Source organism: Tinamus guttatus, unplaced genomic scaffold, assembly GCF_059628265.1.
Source record: "Tinamus guttatus ecotype Peru unplaced genomic scaffold, ASM5962826v1 Tinamus_guttatus_pri_ptg000004l, whole genome shotgun sequence".
Lineage (NCBI taxonomy): Eukaryota > Metazoa > Chordata > Aves > Tinamiformes > Tinamidae > Tinamus > Tinamus guttatus.
In genome coordinates, this window is record NW_028288538.1 from 16,671,868 (window position 1) to 16,693,832 (window position 21,965).

Below are 21,965 nucleotides of genomic sequence, written 5' to 3' on the forward strand. Positions count from 1 at the left end.
CTCACTGACATTCCCCAGAATGAAACAGCAACAAGTAGTAAAATGCTAAAAATGTGACTTTTATTGGAGTAAGGGGAGAAGTGATTCCTTGAAGTGTGCTGATATTGAGATGGTGCACAATCTAAGTCTTATTTTCTGAATTAGAACTGAATGTGCAAGCACCCTTTATAGGAAAAGGTACCTACTCTGTTTGCTCTACCAGCGTAGATGACTTGATTGTAAACTTGCCTGACAGCATTTTCTTGCTAAATTCAAGCGAGTGAAAGCAGAATGTAAGTTCCTAATTTATTTGAACTCATGGGAATCCAAACTTGTATCAAAGGAACATCACAATTTTAGAAACTGGAAGAGACAGTTATAACCTAGAAAATACTATAACCAAGCTACTAAGCAATAGATTTCACCACAGTAAAATACAATCAATAGTTACATAAAATATTGTTAACTGCTCAGTTTTAACATCCTGATTGTCATTTGTGTGCCATGCTTAATTGCAAATGAAATTTTAATCTAACAGTTATTAACTTATCTATTCAGATCAATAATTACTAGGTAAACAGCAAAAAATACTTACCCCTCTTTCTATGTGATGATGCCAAATCCAAGTCAACATTTCGTCTTCCACTCTAGATTAAAAGATTAACAAAGTCATCATTTCTTAAAATGTACAACAAAAAGTCCCCAAGATTGTAAACTGACAACCTTAAAACCAAATACAATGAGATTAAATAGCACATTTACTTCACTAAAACAACCTAAGTTAATGAAAAGAACATACAAAAGCATAACACACTACTCAAGAAAAACATTACTTATTGTAAATAACTGCCATAAAAAACAGCAGCAGGGAACCCAAAGCCTCACTAAATATAATATAAATAACAGTGTACCAAAGAACAATTTACATAAATCCTTTTTGGGAAGTGAATTCTTTTTAATAAAAATAAAATTAAAGAAAAACACAACTTTCTGAAACATGAATTCCCACCAAGAAAATACGTCTACAATCTCTAAGTATGTAAGGCCAGTTTACCTACCAGTGAATAACCTTCTTCATCTGATTCTGGCTGAGATAAATCAGATTCACTTCTTGACTTAATTAGTCTATAGCTCGAGCTTGCATGGATTGAGCGACTCTCTGCAGTAAGACTTTCACTCCTGCTTCACATGCACACACAAAGTAAATATTTCTATTAGGCAAAAGTAACAGTTAATCATCAAATTCATCAGGTACCACAATTTTGGGAGAGAAAAGCGTCACAGAACATCACAAGACTATACCACAGACAGGAGAAAAAAGCAATCTAATGTCTTCACTTATGCCAGTAAAGCATATTTGTAAACCCTGTTAATTCTTTACACCCTTACTGGTCAACTGAAATGCTGGTAGTCTCAAATGGCTGATCATTCAAGAACTGTATTTTTGCTCACTATTATATTGCTACTAAGGCTTAAGAAAATACAATTACAGTAATAAAAAATCCAAACAGAAATGAGATTCAGAAAAAAACATGGAATTTTTAACTACATCAAATTATTTGTACAACAGAGGAACTGGACTTTGTTATATCTCGTCCTCGTTGCTAAGCCAAATTCTTAAACATAAATATGGTCCCCACAAGATAAAAAACACTCAAACTCTTAATTAAGGTTTTGTCAGTCTGGAGGCACGAAAATTGAGACCAAACACTATTCTCAACAAAAACATTGACACAGCTCTAGGCAAAAACCGTTCTTCAAAAAAAAAAAAAAAATTCTAATAATCCTCAAAGGAAAGCTGAGGTTATTTAATCAATCATAAAGGAAACACATAAGAGCAAACAAATTCAGGGAATCCCACCTCGTCATAAGTCCAATCCCCTCAGGAGCACTCGAGGGAGGCTGCTGTAACTGTCCATCCTCCCTGCGCTTCTGGATCTCCTCGATAACGGGGCTCACTCCTAGGATGAGCAAGGCACAGCGGTGGATCACAGAGTTGCACGCAGTAGTATACACATCTTGACCCTCCGTGAGATCCGTGCTGATTCTCCGCTCTTGCTGAGACTGAGGAGGTTGATCATCAAGTCTAGTCCCCGGCCCAGTGTTCATCCTGTCTCGATCCCGACTGCGAGCGACTTCACGGGCTGATAGGAAACACTGAAATATTTCTGTAACATACAACACAAAAAGGTCTCAACTCCTAAATAAAATTCTATGGAACAAAATACTTATCTAGAGCTTAGGCCAGAAATTGCTCCACTAGAAAGCACAAAAAATATTTTTCCAACCGTGAAAGAATAAATTAATAATACAAAGCTACAAAAGAAGTCACACGAACAGGTTAAATTAAGCATTAATATAACATGAATTTTAAAATTAGGAAAACTTCGACAGAACTTAAACACTTATCAGTATCTTACTACAAATTCGAATCTAGTTTAGTCCACTGTTATGAAAAATTTCATTCAACAGTGTACAATTTTGTTTTCAAGACTCAGAGTAAGACAACCCTTCAGTCTACTACATACAAGATCATTTAAAACAAGTAAATATATTAATTAATTACATATATGCTGAGGGAAACTCAGAGACATATTAAATGGAAGCTCAGAAAAAAGAATATGAAACCTTTTAGTCCCATATTTAATATATATATAAGAAGCACTAATTTATATGTCAGATGTCCTGAGAATTGCCTAGATTGGCAGTTCATTTGCCAATCCATTTGACATTCCATTATGTCAAAGTTCTTTTGACTCAAAAAGAGCACTTAATTTTTGAAATTTTTATCTGGATAAACATTAAAAGTTTATGTCATTTCCCCATTTTTCCTTTGACAGGAAAATATACCGTTCTTCCAAAGCACACCAAGACATTCACATGTGTAGCTAGTACTTACTACCAGCTGTCATAACTTCATGCTCTCTTTCCTCCTCTTCGTCTTCTTGATCTGGATGTCCTTCTTCTCGGTCTCGTTCTGCTTGCTCCTCCATTTCTGCCTCTTCATCAATTGTACGAGTAAAAGAATGTTCTTGTGCATCAACATCAGCAGATTCCTGGTTATCTAACATCTTGATTAAAAGAAAAAAGAAAAAGTCTACAGTGAAATTACTTCTCACCAAAATATAAAAAATGAATATAATGGGACATGAGGCATTAAAAAAAAATCCTTCCTATCAAAAGATACTTCTTTTATATATATATATGTATATGTATATATAAACAAACAAGACAGTTGTTTATGTTCAAAGTTGGGAAATTTAAGTTTTTTAGCAAAGTAATTCAAATTATTTGGAGAAAAATATTGTCTCTTTGCAATGCTTAAAGATTCATGGGTCAAACTTTTGACAGTTCAGCATCAAATGCTTTAGCAGCCACTGTATATTACCTCAATCCAGTTGCTCAGTCTACATCTAGGATTTCAGAATCCTGGGGTACAGCACACTAATGCTATGTTTACAGCTAAAATTATGCCTCAACTGTACTCTATGTTGTCAATAATTTGCTAAAATTGACTTATCACATCTAGTACAAAATCCTGACAATTTTTCAGCTAATTTAAACAAAAAAAGAATCCTGCAACATAAATGAAACTAACATTTGAATATGTTGCGTTATGCACTGAATTTATCTGCAAACTATGAATAATGGAATATATACTTCCACTCTTACCCATCTGTCTCTTGAGGATGATCTTGTCTGAATAAGCTCCATGTTCTTGCAAGCAAGCAAGCGACTTCGAACTTTATATACACAACGGTATACTTCCGCCAAGGCTTTGCCAGGCTGGTACCTACAGAAAGAGACCCAAAATTCAAAAGATAGTACAAACTTTCTCTTAGAAAATGTAATTGAGCTTTTAAAGGCATCTTTAGTTACTTGCCTGCTCTCACCACAAGCTTGACTAAGCAAACTTGTATGTTTCAGAAGAGCTGCGAGAACAAATCTGGACACCGTATCCAGTAGTGATTCATTACTTAAGGTTGCTGTATCCCAATCTGAAAACAAACAGGATTCATCAAAACTGGGTACCGTTTCCAGGCAATTAAATACATTTTCAATGACATCATGAAAAATATCCTCACTGCTTTACATCATCTAAATATTTTAAGAAATGTTTTAAGAAATAACCTTATTGTCTACCAAATCTCCATGAAGTGACACAGTTTTTTCCTGGAACAAACAAACACTTTTCTACCTACATATATATTATCTTATTAAATATTACTTACGAATACTGGTAAACTGATATGGAAATTACAAAGACCTATCTGGTCATCTGAGTATGGAGCTTGGTGTAACACACTTGCTGCCCAGCAAGTCTCTGCATCTGATGCTCTGCAAGCGGCCACCATGGAGCCTTTGGTCAGCTTGTGTCGCAAAGGGAGCTGGGCTTCCCTTCCTCCTCAAGCATTCCATTCCACATCCACAATAGAACAGATTAGCCCCCTCATCCCACACCTTGCAACTGGCCAAAGACTTTTACTGGAATTCCTACTGGCAGCAGAATTTTCCGAACAGCACGTGACAGTGTATGCTGTCCTCTTGCTTTGGCAGAACTTAAGCAGATGATCCCTACCTCCAGCAGAGCAATATTTAGTGCATCTCCTTAAAAAGGAGACCTAGGAGCCAGGGTAGGAGGCAAGTTATAGACATCAAACATGAAGAACCATTAACCCTGCCTGTAGCACAAGCCCCCTAGAGACTGGAAGGCACAGGATGGTCACATTTTGTGACTTATTTCACCTTCCCCTATTTCCTTACCCACTCCGATCAACTTTTCATTCTAACTGCAAGTTTCAGCCTACTTTACTAAGAAAAGCATGCAACAGCAATCTAGACAGCTTATCCAGCAAACTAAATTCTTTTTGTTTCTAATTTGGAAGGAAAAAGTACACTGAACTGCATGTTTGCCTGCACTGGAAGCTATGCCAAAAACCAATACAGAGAAGGGTAAACAGTGGACCTCACAGCAGAAAACTAAAAGACATTTATTATTAAGAATGGAAGTCTATTGCCAAAGAAAATACAATACAACGCATCCCCCCCCCCCCCCTTTTTTTTTTTAAATACCTTACCTTTGCTAACAGCATAGTCTTGCATACTGATCCAGAGGCTCCGTGCTGGCTCTTTTGCACAACCCAAGGCCAAATCAACATACACAGTAATCTCAGGTCTCAGCTTATAATCGAAAGGCTTCTGTTCTTCATTTCCAGATAGGGCCACTTCTAATAAGGAGCTCATGCATTTGTCTGACAGAAGGGAAGTACTTAGGGAATTAAACTTGACAATTTTGAGCATTACATGCATTTACCTTTAACAGCTTATAAAACAGCTTACTCTCTTCTTTTTATTCAAGAAAGAAAAAAAAAAAAGCTTCATTGCCCAATTAAAGTCAAAAGTTAGGTAAGGAAAAGAGTTATAATTCATGTAAAAATGTATGAAAATCTAGAAGAAAGTGTAATCCAACTGCCTAAATACCATAATGCTCCATCATTTTTATAGCCATATAGCCATATAGATGCAGTTAAAGCATCTTCAAATGCACGTTAAAAACAGTCACATAACTGATGTCTAATCTAGTACATGGTTAGTGTTCACCTCTACAGGGGCACCCTGCTGACATTCAAATTACTCCTCGCCAGGATCCCCCATCTTTTTGCTGAGAGACTCCTTGCCAGGCAGCCTCCCAACAAGCACTGCTACGTGGGGCTACGTCATTCCAGGTGTAAGGCCTTGCTTTCACTTTGGCTGACTTTCTTCAAATCTTCTAAGCACATTCAATTTGCTGAGGTTCCCCTGAAGGGCAGCCATACCCTACAGTACCAATCAACTTCCCTTCTTCAACTTGCCCACCCCAAGTTAAAACTGGCTTTCCGCAATTTGTCACACCAAAACGTGTGACTTTTTTCATCCCAAGTCCCATCCTGAGTCTCATCTCAAATCATCTCAAGATGATTTTTCTCATTTTAAGTCCCCAAATTGAGAAGAGCAGCTCATTAAATACTTTATTTCTCCTATTTCTCTGTAGTGAGATGTTTTGATTATTTATCTTAGAAGATAGATGAAATTCAACCAATCACTGCAATATTGAGAATACTATAACACATATAAATATTTAAATGCCTTTTCTAACCTATCTGACACAACTTCAGTTACTGCCACCTACCTCAAGATTACTAATTTTGCTAAGCAGCAGCACTTTAGGAATATGCACAGTTAGATTCATCAACTTCAGAAAGTTTAAAATTGCATACTCTACTGTCTGGCCCTGCAACTCCCACAGCCCTCAGGGTTTGAAATACATTACAAAGCACCAAGATGTGTTTCAAATCCACAAATACAGCAAGCTAGTATTTAACACCTTACCTAAATGAGGAATATCCATTTCAACTCCATCACTGAAAAGTGGTGTTTTTAACCAGTAGGCTGTATCTTGCTCCTCCGGGGACACTGGGGGTCCTTGTAGCATGCCACCAAGACATCGGCCGATAAGCAGAGCTACAGTTCTCTCTAGATCAACAAGCCATACCCAAGACTGGGCAGGCTGTGGTAGCGGCACTCCAGCCGGATCAATTAATTCAGGTCCACCTAAAAATATCAGCAATGAACCACCAATTTAGTCAACAATTCATAGAAGTGAAAAATTATGTCCAAAATTAATTTCCAAAAGCTTAAGTGCACATTTATTCCTGTTGCCAGTTAATAGCAGATTTACCCCCTCAGACAAGAATATGTAAACTGAAGAAACAGCAGTTGGGACCAACAATTCACTTAATATTGGAATGTCATTGTCAGTAGAAGCCATCACCATTTGTGGCATGGCTATTCATAATGAAGTAAAAGCCCCCTCAAATTTTGCCCAAGTGCGTACCTTGCCCAGTATATATTTCCCTGCATATCTCTGGGCTAACACGCATGCATAGATGATACAAACAAGATTTTCTCTCTTCAGATTTATTATAATGAATGACTGCAACAGTGCTTCTCCTCAAGCTGGTTCCTGACAGAGCTTCTAGTATCTACCTTCTTATCTTACCATGGGAGTAAGACTAAGTAAGACTGACTAACCTAACATCTCATTTGGGATTCTGCCACTCTTCTAATATACAATTACATCCTTATCACCACTTCTTATAAGGAAAATTGCACAATTTGACTACCAGCTTTTTAGAACTGCATAAAAAGTCAGCTTAATTATGGCAAAGTAAAATACCAAGTTTTTTTGTTGTTTTCCTTTCAGATATTCCATTTATCCCAAAAAAGCATAGCAAAGTGTTTCTCTGTGCATAACTAGCGAGTCCTTGTTGTGAAATAACAGTATCAATTTATCAGCATTAACTGTTCCAAAGCTCTTATTGTGTCTTTCCTTCTATTATGAGATTTCTGGGAAAGACTCCCAGTACAAGAATGTGTTGCTACTAATGGTTTAATCCTGCAGGTTTTCCCGCTCACAATTTACATACTTCACTGCAAGCACGCTCTCCACTGCATACAGGAAAGAGCACTCTCAATAAGCAGAAAAATTTGGCAAAGACACTGACGGAAAATCAATAATTAGTTAAATGTGACATCTCCTATCCCAGGCATCTGTCGTTTTACTTGGATTTTTTTATTTGGTTAACACTACGACTTTCTGGTGGGGAACATTTGGAAAAGATTCCAAGGATAATGCACATTTATTAAGTTTTATCACACTACATAATAGGAAGTCAAAATGGTATTGGGACCTGAAGGTAAATACATCATAACAAAATTAGGGTGTCTTTTGGAAATAAAACATGTGAAATATTTTCAAGTATGATGACCCTTGATGTTTAGGTTCAATATTTATCTTCCACACCCCTCTTGTATTCCCACTCAAGTCAATACACTTTCTGGTCTATCAGAATTAAGAAATTTGCCTATAGCTCAAATATTTCATGCAAGGAACATTAATACACTTTAAGATCATTTAAGATCAAAAGTGTGTAATTATTATTCTTACCATGAAGCGGCCACTGTAATTCTTGATCTTCTAATAGGGCTGCAGCAGGTAACAGTCTGTTAAGACGATCTAAAGGCGGCAACAGATCTAGCAGGTAGCTCAGCAAGGGCCGAGCTACTGACACAGGCAGCAACAACAGCGAGTTGACAATCTGCGAGAGCATACTGCCAGCTGCAGACACGTAAATAACATCTGCAGAGGAGGGGAAAAAAGTGGAGAATTATATTCCAAGCACAGTATGGCATGTAGCAGAGAAATGCATAAAGATATCTCAGCTCTCTCAAAATGTCTCAACTGCACGTTCTGAATTGGAGATTTCGTTTAATAACTATAAAAGCATATTTACTTTTTGCACTTTTCAGAACTTAAAAAATCTGATCTCTAGAACTAACAAAACTGAGATGACCGCAGAGACAGTATCTTCTACTTTGTACTTTTCCTATGGACAAAGTGGTCTATCGAAAGCATGAACTGTGTGTTACGCCAGGGTAGAAAGACACTTTCCTCTTTTTTATATGCCTGGGATGCCTACTTTATACTGCTATAGGGAAAACAAACACGTGTTTTAATTATGTAAATAAATAAAAATTATATAAATAAAATAAAATAAACCCTGTCAGGTTAACTCACTGCTTTAAGCTTATGGTGCCCCCATTACTGACTCTTCCACAATCATTTACCTCTCAGTTTTTCCCCAACACTACCATTCCAAGAGCTTTCTTTCAGCAGTGTTGCAGACCGGGAATAGATATCTGTAGCGTGAGGCAGTAAAAGCTGAAGATGCTTGTGAAGCAGAGCTACGCTGCTGGAATTCTACACAGAAACGAACAAAAAATATAGTAATAATAATACAAATGTATTTAAGGGGTTCATTATTTCAAATATTCTAATTTTCAAATACTTGGAAATTTTTTCACAGGAATATTACCCCATATTTGCATTCATGCACGCTAAATATCTTTTTCCCTAAAAAAAAAATACAATAAAGACACACACCTCACTAACACTGTTGATGTGACAATAAGCCAGCAACTGTTTCTGCAGTGAACATAAGAGCTCATGAAGATGAGCAGGCTGGCTGTTTTCTGATGCTGATGTCCCCAGTAAAAATTTATCACTGTTTTTTTCCAGCTCTCCAAATGCTTGATCCTATTTAGACAAAAGAAAAAAAAATCTGTTCACTCTTCAAATACTCTGATAGTTTACTACCATCAAAAACTTATTAAAAAAAAATCTTTAGCATTACATCTCTGGTTATCAAAGCAAACTTGAAATTACAGTCATTTAGAACGTCAGAAAAGTCATTGTGACTGCCACTAAGAAATAACCTTTCTATGCTCTAGAAAGGTTATTTTCAGATGAGAAAATATTTTTTGTTCAACTCGAGGAAGAAATTCTTTGACATTAAAAACAAAGCTAACAAAAAAAGTGAATAAAATGCCTTAACATACGGTATAGAATCCCAAGTTTCTTAGGAGAGTCTTCATCAAAATTTCAGCTAGATGAGTATCTGGGTGACTGCTCTGGACAGCATATGTCTGATCAGACATATTTCCATAGCTGATGCATAATGAGGAAGCTTCTGTGGCATCAGATGGTGAGCTATAGCCAAGCAAAGAAGCTACATGGGTGTGATCTTGTAAGCTCGTCAGAATAATATCCAATTGCATTCTCTAAAGAAAAATATTTAGAAATGAAAAAAAACAAACATACTTGTTAATGAAGACAAAGCAATGAGCTAACAGGAAAAATTATCAAGCATTGTTAAGCAGTAAAAATATTTTCTAGTGAGACATGTAAATAGCTGGAGAATTTTAATCAACAAAATGTAGTTTTTGTTGCAGATTTTCAATTTAGATAATAGATGAATTCTATCAGGAAATTGCTTGCTTTCAAAGCACAACATATTTTTTTCAACTTACCTGTCCTTTTGATAAACTCTCCCATCTATCAGGACCTTGTGGTAGGAGAGAATGCAGTAATTCCATTCTCTCTCGCAATGGAGGAAGTAACATAGTTGCTCCTACTGAGAGAGTCTCAATCACAACCTAAAATTAGAGTATCAGAAAATGCTTCCATTTAGTGGGGAAAGAAAATTTACCAACTCAGAGCATTTACAGAAAACAAACACCATGTTAGCCTTAAAACCTTCATATAATTTTATTTAAGTAAGAATTTCAACCCATTAGAGCATTGTTTTTATTAAAAGATAAAAAGCACAGGGCACCCTGGAGAAATGAAGTGAGACTAATATACTGTCTAAGGAATACAATTTTTTTTTCAGATGAAATTGTAATGATAGTAAACCTTATTTGAAAATTAAACTAAACTAAATCCCTGCCTTGCACAAGTTCATCCCATTTTTCAAGGGCCACCATATAGTAAATAAAATGGTTAGATGGCTCTTTCTGAAGAAAATTTGAACTTTTTTTGTATTGAGAATTCACATCTCTTATAGATCTACCGTATAATTTTCATGACTCTGCCCAGCAATTTTCCCACATCTGATTTAGACTTGTCATAATTAAGTTCTCTGCTCTACAACTTTAATTCCACAGATTTCTTACCACAGTTTTCCATTGAGAGAATAATCTTCTACTTCTTTACTTGAGGCATCAATAAATATTAAATGTAAAGAGCTGTTATCCTGGGCATAGACTGCATATACTACCGGGGAGATTCTGTTTCATTTAAGCACACTCCAAAGGTTATTTGACAATGTTACTTCACAAGCAAACTGCACAGCACCTTTTCCTCAGAGTTATGGAAAAATTACATAGAAGCCTGATGCTGTCAAGATAGCATCTTGTCAGCTCAAGTACGCAATCGCTATGAATTTCCATGACATTCTATACTTATTCTATTCTTCTTCTATACTTATTCTATACTTTATTCTATTTCATTTCTTCATTCTCATTTTTCCAAACTCCAGTTTTTTTAGGCTCTTTACTAGAAATAATAATTTAAAAGATAGAGGCGGAGAGAAGTATCATACAGAAATTGTTACGAAAGCATTTTCCTCATTTTCCTCATTTTCCTCTGCTTGTGTGCACAGATTAACATTTATTTAGACCATACCAAATACATTAACTAATGATGGTGATTAAATTTCTAACTTTAACTAGGAAAATTAGTAAGTCAGAACCAATTCCATCAGTGCCACCTTTAAAAAGTCAGACTATGGAATCTATAAACAGAGAGCTTTGTTTGTTTTTAAAGCAGAATTTTTACATGTAAAAATCTTACTTCCTGAATTTCATCTGGGACAGAAGAGTCCATCAGTCTAAACAACAAATTTCGAAGAGGACCAGCTTGCCGGCCAAGAATACTGGTAGCTACACCCCCAGCCAACGCAAGTGCAAGATGATTAGAAAGCAGCTTCAGGCACAATTTCAGAAAATTGTGATGTTCCCTGCAAAAAGAAACACATACTTAACTTTTCCTCCTATTTCACTGATTTCTGCACCATGATTTTTCACTCAGAAGGATGAGCAAATAACAACTACGACTTTAACAAATTCCCCTGAAAATCTACTGCCTACTTTCTTAATGAAAACAAAATCCTACATCACAGAAAGAAGTCTTTTTGGAGAAGGGTTTCAAGGAACATTCAGCTCCAATGCAGTCTCATAAAATAAAGGGCAAAATCCTTTCAAAATAAATGAACAGGCAGATATTCTTCACATGAATGAAAAAATAAACCCTTAGGGAAGTAATACATGCACTCTCAGAACATTTACAAATAAAACACTGAATTAAGACGGGAAAGTCTTGGTATTAATTTCCAGTCCAAGAACCTTAAAAAAAAAAAAAAAAGTAATGCAGAATTTGTGAAGAAAGAAAAAAACATATTTTATTTGAATTTTATATAAGTCTACATTTGGGTGTTTGTTCCATTTTCTGGATATCCTCCCAGAAAAAAAGGTGTAAATGCATAAATACTACAAGAATCGTTAAGGAAGGAAGGAAAATGCTCCCTACATACCTCATCCAAACCAGAAGAGTACAATGTCTTGCCCACTAGCCTCACGTTTTGTGAGAAGCAAATTGCATTTTCAAAAGCTATTATCTATCTTTAAAAAAAGAAATAAAACACACGGAACTGACTGTGAAACCTCAGATTGTCCACTATGAGTCACTGACTGTAACAGCCGTAAATTACTGAAACTAAAATATTATGCTTCATTACCGCCTTTGAAAGACAAATTAGTTCCTGAAATGGACATATTTTGGTCATTCAGATAGAAAATAGTGTAGCTATTTGACATCACCTGAATGACAGAGTCATATGTAACCTTTTAAAAGGTCTCTAATGCATTCTGAATCGCTCTTACTTCTCTAGAGGAAATCAACACACTGAGCTACTAGAAAATGCCAGCTCACACCCTCACGTACTAAAAATGCTTCTAGGACACTATCCCAAATCTTTAACAAGTAAAGAGGGCACTGGGTTTTTATCAGTGCACCAATTGCAATCTAAAGCACAAGAGGCTACTATAGCTCTGGATTTGAGCACCATATATTTGTTAGTCAACAACTCAATGACGGATTGGTATCTATCGCTACAGAATTTTCTATTTTTTTTTGCCTAAGCTTAATAGTAAAGGAGAGCAAGTAGGCACCCACTAAAAATGGTTCCAAGGTGAAGAATTAAAGAAGCTGAAACAATCCAGAAATAGTAAGTACATTTTAATTATAAAGAAAATATGTTTTAAAGGATAACTCTAAGAGAAAATTCAAATAAATTCCAAACAAAAGATCCTGTTACAGCTTGAAACACTGAAAGGTTCTGTGCTTACAAACAGGTAAAATACATCCAAAAGAGCAAAGCAAACCTGACTTTTGCTCATTAAAGAAAAAAAAGACCAGGACCAAACCACACATCACAACTGTAGAAAACAAAGGGAATGTTTTTTTTTTAAAAAAAAAAAAAAAAAAAAAGCAAAACATGCACATGCTGTGCATACCTTGATGAAGGAAAAGGAAGAGGGGGAATTTCACTGTTAATTTTGTCACAGTAGCGCTCCAGAAATGAACGAAGATGTGAAAAGGTGCTTTCTTCGAGGTCTACACAATATGGTCTGTGCCATGCCACAACTTGTCTGGAATCAAACATCATGATAAAGCATTAAAGATACTCAAATCTGTGTAACAAGCTAACAGTTTGTTAATTAAAGTACAACCTAGAAGGAAACATTTATTTCTTAAAACAAACTAGTATGATTGAGGCAAACTAATTTCCTTATCCTTGCAAGTATTTTTTGCTCTCTCTCCTGTGAAGGTTTTTACAAATTCAGTACTTTCCATTTTAAAATGAAAACACCTACAATGTCACAAACACAAAAACTGTATTTCTGCTGATCCATGCAAAAGTTGTCAAAGTTGTTTCAGTATAAATGACAGCATATAAGAAGACTTTAATATAGGCAAATTTCCAAAGGGAGAGCATCACCCGGTATTATTTAAGCGTTACTATTTCTTTTTTTATTATTATTATTTTTATTATTTTTAATTTAATTTAGTAATTTATTTATTTTCTAATACAGCTCCTTTTAAACAGTGCATCCTGAAAACCTACATCCTGAAAGACATCCTGAAAAGAGGATTTTTCTATTCCCTTCTGTGTTAGTCCATATGAAAATCTGAAGTTCTACCAGTTCCTTTAACTACCTGGACATGGCTTAGGTGTAGCAATGGCTTGTTTCATTTATCATAAATTAGTAACAGAACAAAGTACCCAGTCTTGATTTAGCTTAACATGTAATCATCCAGAAATTTGTTCTAAAATGTTTTCATGCAAATGTTTACTAATTTTTCCAATCTTTCCTATTTTCCAGTCTTAAGCTTAGCTTTTAGTTTGTTACACAAAGAAAACTGCATAAGCCATATATTATTCTGTCAGAAGCACAAAATAAAAAATACCAAGTTGTTCACTGCTCCACTCCCTAATTTGCCAGTTTTAGTAAGCAAGTACTATCATTCACGCTATTAGTGCTGCTAGGTTTTTACTTACTGCAATCTGTAGCAATTTTTTTTTTTTAAAAAAAAAAGAGGAAAAGATAGGGGAAAAAAAAAAAAGGAAAGACAACAGGAAGACTCTCCGCTACCAAACTTTATCATCAGAATACTTTAAATAAGTTGTGCAGGATATGGTCAATATCTACGCCTCATCTCACTGAAGAGCCCAAGAGTGCACTCATATGATAAGATTATACCAGTCCCCAAAGTAATCATTACCTGTCCCTTGGAAGGGCTGTCCAGGCGAGGCTATGGGAGGTTCCTGCTGAAATCTGTTGAATTGCAACTCCATCTAAACCACTTACTTTCTTTGGTTTAGTAATGGGGCCAGTTGAGTTTCCCTGACCACACTGTCCCATGGAGTTGTTTCCCCAAGCATAAACTTCATTGTCTGTAAGCGTAAATAAAAGATAAAAAAAATACAAGATTAAACAAAACCTGAGGAACAACCACTTTCAATTGAGAGGAGGATTAAATGTTTTTACATTTTATTAATTTTACCATGAGAAAGTGCCAAACAGTGGCTATCACCAATTGAAATATCAACTATTCTTGTAGCTGCCAGTTCTTCAATAAGCTTTGGTCTGAGAGCAGTTGCCTCCGATGAGCCACAGCCCAGACACGCTCCACAGCCCCATGCATAAACCTAGAGCAAACAAACCACAAAATACCAATGTGTCAGATATGTTGCCCATGAGCATCAACAAAACGATATACTGTGGCTCGATATGCAAACTGTTGCTTTCTTTTCTGTTTTTTTAATATGGAATCAATGTCACCTGCTAAAATTAAAAAAGTAAATAAATAAAATAAAAAATGTTCTAGCACTCTTATATAAGGAAAAGGAAAGTATCTTGTACAGTGGCTGTGAATGAGAACCTCCTGACAGTTTCTTCTACAAGTAAAGCTGAGGCTCACTTTAACATCAACCAAATGACTAATAATAGTTACTTCTCATTTTTTTCCAGGAAAATTGTGACCTAATATTAAGTCATATTCTAAATTACCTTTTCTTCTTTCCTCTAATACCTATGGTAAAACATTTAAGAAATCAGAAAAATATAGTGTAGTTTTATTATTGTGGGATTTTTTATTTTGGCTTAAAATAATTTGCAACAAGTCTATAAGGCCTTTGGACAGCTCTAAACAGTGACTCTCAATGTTTGGTGTTAACTCTATGTGACTCTACTTTACCCTTAAAGTAGGAATTTAGAGAAATATGTTTTAGCAAGAATGTTTTACCATGGGTATTAGAGGAATTAGAGGCATCTACTCTCTTCATTTAAGCAAAACATCTTTAAACTTCTTGTTACGCACCTGTCCTGTTGATGTCAAGGCCAGTGAAGACTGGCTCCCTGCACAAACTTTCCGAATAAACATCCCTTGCAAGGCTTCTATAACTTTAGGTTTATATACTCTGTTTGTATCACCATGACCAAGTTTGCCTATAAAAAAAGGAGTAGAAAGTTATTTAAGTATATAAAATATGACCATAAGATGATTCCTACAAGAATTATTTTCAGACTTGCTAAAATGCCAGCGTATATTTTTTAAATTAAAACACATGAGAATGTGTCTTCACATTCAATGATTACAGCGTTTAGGAAATGCATATTCAAGAATATTCATTCCAATTCTATTTCAAGAAGTTTGTTAAGATTGACATGTCTGTCCTGTTAAAAACTGCGAAGAGTATTTAGACTATGATGTAGATGGAATAAAATGAGAATTACTACCAAAATATTAATTTTACCTACCATTATCTCCTCCTCCAAATGACCACACTGTTCTCCCATCTTTGGACAGAGCTATTGTGTGTGAACTACCACAGGAAACCTCTCCTACATTGCTAATATCTTTTACTAAAGTTGGAATGTTGCGGCTGTTGCTGTCCCCATGACCTATGAAAAAGAAAGCAAAACATTTTCTTCTTTTTTGTGAAGACATAAATTAAGCTCCATTTGTGACCTGTAATTTTAGTAAAACTCTGCTAACTCATATATATTGCAATCATCATAAAGGACAGATTCGTATCCTCTTTTTAGCAAGATATATTGGAAGAGAGCTACAATAAGGTTAAGAAAAAATTAATTTTTATAAGACATACTACAGGACTGTTGTTCCTACCTTACTGGACATACATGTACAGTACCACTACTAGACACAAGATTTTTTTTCCAAAAACACCTAACAAAATTTCAAATGAAAAAAAATTAAATTACCTAATCTTCCAAAGTCTCCTTCTCCCCATGTATATAGCTCCCCATCTTCTGTAACAGCAGCACTGTGTCTATATCCAGCTGACACACATACAACCACCTACATTACATTAAAAAATAAAGTTTTTAGACAAACTAAGTAGGTACTTTGATGCAGATTATGAAAGTCAACTTTCTGAAGAAATTTATACAAATCTGCTCGTTCATTCATGTGGAGAAAGTACATCCTAAAGTAACCCCTGCAAACTTTTCCATTTAGTATTTGATAAATGGGAGTCAACACACCCCCCAAAAATATAAAACTGGTCATGAATTATTTATCCGGTAAATTTAAAAGAATGATATCTTAAGGAGACCTAGTCTGGCAGTAACAAAAAGAGGTGTAAGTGGATGTTAAAATGGTGGACAAAACATAGATAGGGAAGAGAAGGCTTTTAAGACCATACACAACTCCTTTCACTATCAGCCATTTAAAAGTTATATATTAAAAGCTACAATGATATAACTAACAGGAACAATGACAGTCTGGATTTACATTGCAGTTCAGCGAAACAGATGAGTTAGTTATGCTCTCAAGAGTAAGAGGGTTACTGAAACAACACTAACTCACACACCCAAAGGGCAGCCAAAAGCTTAAGTGCTTTGATTAAACAATTCCAACTTCAAAGAGAAATTTAGCTAAACTACAGACTCTTTTTCTTAAGAATTTGTACATTTCAAATTTCACATCACACCATAACTACATGCAGTAAAGGTAGGATTTTTACTATATAAAACATACCTTGCCTTGCAAAGGACCCTGAATAAGTTTGGGATATTTCTGAGTTGAACTATTTCCATGTCCTAGTTTTCCATAGTCACCATCACCCCAGCTGAAGACTTCCCCTTCTGTTGTAAATGCTAAAGTGTGACCATCAGATCCTTTTGAAGATGACACTTTTTTGATAGACCTATGAGGCTCAAAAGTCAACTTTTTCAATGTGGACTGGTTATTGGAATCACCGAGCCCCAGTCTCCCATAGCTGCCTTTACCACAGGCTCTAACGGAACCATCCGTAGAAATTACAAAAGTACAGTATTGTCCAGCTTCAATCTATAAACAAAAAAGTTTAAAACAGTACAAGAGAAAGATTAGATGAATGTAAAATGCACCTACAGATATACAAGTTTGTCTTTTTAACAATATCACATTTCTTTATATAATCCCTTCAATATAACACAACGTAAAACTTCAGGAGAATTTGGACTTCAGCAACAGTAATTCAAATATAAAGTATTTGATGAGTAAACCGATTTAACTTGAGATAAAGGATGAAAATACTCATGAATCTATTCTTTTATTTTCATCTCTTCTACGTGTTATAAAATTTAATCCCAACTTCAGGAAATCAAAATAAGTAGAAGCAAAAATAAATACCATAGCAAAAATAGAAGTTGTTTTCTGGCACAAAAAAAGTAGTGAGCAGAACTCAGACTACCTTCACGTCTGAGAGATTCTTACATATTTTCATCACAAAAACACACAAGATATAAGACCAAAAGTGCTTCAGAAAGTAAGAGCTTGTCAGTATCAGATAGCCGGGGCACAGTTGAAGAACGACCTCCTAAAAAACCAGCTAGTCTGCAATAGTTTCCCAAAAGGATCTTAACACCCAACATGTGTAAAGCAGGTTGAAGGATGAAGCCCCAATGCATGATGTAACCATCTCCTTAGGCAGTGCAGAGCACGGGTGTATTGCAGGCAGACACCCTGCTTTACTATGAATTAGGTTCTTCACACAGAAAAATTCCACTAAGAATGTTAAAGCAAAACTTCCTTTATCTCAAGTTTGCAGTATCTCAAAATGAAGTTTGCAGATTGCATGTGTATACAATATTATTTAAAAAAAATAACATGCAGATCACTCATTCCACTTTCACGTATCAGCATGTTCTTTAAGCTCATTTTGAATGTACAAGCTTGCTTTGCAACGTCTGGCCCTGCAGAAATTGTCTAGTGACCAAGAAAAAAAAAAAAAAAAAAAAAAAAAAAAAAAAAGGCTTTTACTTAAGTCAACACTGCAAAGCCAATAGAGCAACAGAAAAGCAAACTACTCTGTGTCACGCATCAATAGATGTGCTAAGTTACAAGTGCAGAATCTGTGATTTCTCGAAAGCTAGGTAAGGTTTGTTGGCCTATTTCAACTCCTAAATTAAGCACATTTGATATGAAAACGACAAAAGGAAAAGATAACTGCCTAGTTAGAATATCTATTAAAAATAGTGAAAAAGTAACCATAAGCAGACAAAATCCTCTCCAGAAATGTGTCATGTTCTTGTTACACAGACATTGTGTCATTAATAAAGGAATTTTTCTGGACAGGATAAAAGCAGCAAGCTACTTTCAGTAAAAGAGCTTCTGTAATTAGATACAGGTGTCATATTCTCATTTGTACTACGGCAACACACAGAAATAAAACTTTTCCAATTTCAGTTCACTATAGCTATGAAACTTTTAATACTACTATAAGCATCACTCACTGTCTGTGCATCAGAAAAACTTGGAGCAAGCTTGGGTTGAAGTATTTTCTCTTGGGTTCCTTCTACCAGTTGATGGCTGCTGTTACTGCCCCAAACATACACTTCACAGGTCTCAGAAACTATGGGAGCATCACCCGTTTGAATGCTGTCAGGACTGGCACATGTTCTTGAATAGTCTGATGCCATTCGACAAACCTATTAAAATGAGAGATTTATTACACAGTACTGTTTTCATTTATTTCCATATACTCACAAAAATCAATGTAGGTTTAAATTTCCCTTAATACAATTCTTTGCCTAGAACATAGTGATCACTGTATCATCAACTTCTAACTTTCCACCTTTTCCTTTTTTTGGCCTTCGTCTCTTCTACAGGATAACTCCGTAGAGATTGGATCACACCCACATGCACACACCAAACAGATGTGTGTAGAGGGGGAAGTAAAGTAGAACTGGCTTAAAGATAGGGCTCATTTCCAGACCTACCTCCTCAAACAAACACAGAGCTGCCTCATAAAGAGAGCACAAGCCATCGGATGTTCTTGTTGGCTCTCTCCACTGACTTCGATCAGCCGATGATCCCTACAATTTTTAAACATTAGAGAGAAATGTGAGAAAAATACTTCCATAGAGCAATGGCATATCAATACAAAGCACAGCAGCAATTTGCTCTTAGAGTTAAAAAATTACAGAATCTGTCAAGTAAACAAAAGAAAAACACCTTTCTTTTCCCCACTCAACAGCAAGATTTGCGTGCATCTCAGGACTTTCCAAAGTGTGACAAGTACTAGTAGGATAATTTACTTATCTTTAGTGAAAATACCTGAATTTTAAGTTAACACAGAGGTTCTGATTACATGTTGTGCATTAATTTCATGACTTGAAAAAGAATATTCCTCTAGAAGCAGGAGTGAGCACTCAGTAGAAAAAGCTAATAGTGCACCAAAACTATAAGTGATTTATTCCATTTTCTTATGATGTTAACTTCAGGACAAAAATGCTTAACATCTTGTAAATCTTTCCTATTCTCACAAATATAGAGCAAATGCCCAGGTTAATTGGAGAAAGGGGAAGTCCCCTACTAAATAACTCTGAATAAGAAACAAGGCATATTGCTAAAATTTCAATTCTAAATAACCAAACATGAAGCCATGCTTTAAAACAGTTTCATACTTTATAACTATCTTTGTTCTGAAGAAATACTTTTTTTTTTTTTTTTTTTTTTTTTTTTTAAGAACCTCACCAAAAAAACACCTTTATCTAGCATGTTAAAACAAATTATTCAACCGAAAACTGCCACATGGCATTTATTGTTAAGAAACTATTTAAAGTTAAGAATGTGTCAACACTTGCAATGGTGCTGAAAGAATAGGAAGGAAAAAACACACCCAGTCTACCTACCAAAGATCGCCGCATCTGCATCAGTATGCTCATAAAGCAGTCAAAACTGATCATCCCTTCCGGGCTTGGCAGCATCTTGGTCTTCTCCATGGTGTTGAGTACAGCGGAAGCACCTAAAGCCATTTCAATCCATTCAAGAAGATAGCGCAGGGAACCTCGCTGGGCAGCCAAACCAAGCAGCAATTCCGAAGCCAATCGACGACCTAAGGTATCTGCCCCAGAGTTAGGGATTGTTACTCCTTTAAGAAAGGTTGTTACTTGTGACAAACAGTCCAATCCCATTGGTGGAATCTTACTCTCATTTGCTAAAGATAAAGGTGGTAAAGAGCTCACCACTTCAATTGCTGTATGGATAACATCGTTGCAAAGACTGAGGCCAGGTCCTGATGCAGGCATCATCCAACTTTGCCTTAGCAGTGCAAATAACAAGCTTAATCCAGTCCGAACCCCCATTTCTATGAGTGCATCTGTACTTGACCTGGGACGTTCGCTGACAGAATGTACATCCGCTGACCCCGAACTGCTTTCTGGCGAATGCTGCTGTTGCTTCACTTTACCCTTATCATGATATTTATTAGAAAGTGCATAGAAGACACGCTGCAACACAAGAAGACGTTTTCGTAGCGCTCCAGCAAACGGAGAGTCTGAACAGACCATCTTAGCCAGTGCCAGCTGGCTGCTGAGAAGGGCATCCAAGTAGTGGTCCTGCTCATCGCTAGATAGAGATTCCCGTTCAAAATCCGGTAACTGTGGTCCTTTCAGGCACAGAACCTGCTGAGGCAATGGCACTACTTCTTTATTGCTGACTAACTTAGAGTACAAGATAGAAACTCCTTCCCTCGTCGCAATAGATTCACTGTCTTCTGTGATCCAGGAGCTGTTTAGATGTTCAAGCCATTTCAGCTTCACTGGTGGGACCATAGCTGCCATGTTTGTTTAGTCTTTTGCCATTAGTCCTAAAGACGAAAAAGAGTTGTAAGTGGGTGCAGCATAGGATCATCTACAGAATTCAATATCCACAGTTGAATAAATCTATTAATAAAGTCAAGAACAAAGGTTTAATCACCAAAAATCAGCATGTTACAATGCTTTGAAAACGACTGCTAGAAACTGCCATTCTGATTAAATTCTAGCAGACTAATTTAAGAGTACAATAAAATACATTTTGCAGATAATTTTTGATCTTCATCTCTAGCAAATAAGTACATGCATATCTGCAACTCCCTTCACATGCTGTAAGAATTTTAATGAAAGTCTACATATTCTAAATCCATATGCGCAGAAATTCAGTGTTAAAAATTTCATTGCTGCTGGGCATGGTATTCACACAAAGCAGGTTTAATTCTGCTAATGTTGCAATGAAAGTACACTTTTAATATCCTCTAGAAAAATTAATCCTCTCTTCACTGGCAGTGAAGGCAAGGACAAATATCTCAACAAATGCACAAAATCATACACAGCCACGCACAAGTGAATGGAGTAGCAATGCAGAGCTTCACCTTAAAATGAGCATGACTATCTAAGGGCTCAAGCTGTCAAACACATTTCTAAGTTCTGCTGCCACAAGCCATTCTCTTCTACAGCAAGACAGGTATCTCCTTAAAATCCATGTCAGAGCATTAAATGAAGCTCAGGAGAGGACTTTTAAGTCCTGCTACAGAGGAACATTATGATCATGATGGAAGAAGCTCTTGAAAGCCCAGTAGACATTTCAAGTATTCCAAGTAAATTTGAAGTATCACATATTATGTGCTACCTAAAATAAAATAATTTCTTTTCATGGTAATTTAAGCAGCAACCTTTAAGTCTGACTTCAAGTGCAATCAAAGCTCTTTGGTCAG

General features: G+C 35.9%; 1 protein-coding gene across 1 annotated transcript in view; it reads right to left on the minus strand.

The window, feature by feature from the left end:
- Window positions 1-21,080, minus strand: part of HERC1 (HECT and RLD domain containing E3 ubiquitin protein ligase family member 1) — a 69,717-nt gene extending 48,637 nt beyond the window's left edge. Inside the window, 24 exon segments of the mRNA XM_088520589.1 lie at window positions 575-626; window positions 1,038-1,158; window positions 1,841-2,147; window positions 2,879-3,050; window positions 3,652-3,772; window positions 3,863-3,977; window positions 5,058-5,231; window positions 6,349-6,570; window positions 7,967-8,158; window positions 8,647-8,779; window positions 8,963-9,115; window positions 9,418-9,639; window positions 9,889-10,014; window positions 11,213-11,378; window positions 12,934-13,068; window positions 14,204-14,375; window positions 14,486-14,630; window positions 15,302-15,429; window positions 15,742-15,885; window positions 16,207-16,303; window positions 16,985-17,296; window positions 18,724-18,918; window positions 19,210-19,305; window positions 20,125-21,080. Coding sequence (XP_088376715.1) covers window positions 575-626; window positions 1,038-1,158; window positions 1,841-2,147; window positions 2,879-3,050; window positions 3,652-3,772; window positions 3,863-3,977; window positions 5,058-5,231; window positions 6,349-6,570; window positions 7,967-8,158; window positions 8,647-8,779; window positions 8,963-9,115; window positions 9,418-9,639; window positions 9,889-10,014; window positions 11,213-11,378; window positions 12,934-13,068; window positions 14,204-14,375; window positions 14,486-14,630; window positions 15,302-15,429; window positions 15,742-15,885; window positions 16,207-16,303; window positions 16,985-17,296; window positions 18,724-18,918; window positions 19,210-19,305; window positions 20,125-21,054 — 4,630 coding nt within the window. The 5' untranslated portion in view covers window positions 21,055-21,080.
- Window positions 21,081-21,965: the final 885 nt, after the last annotated feature.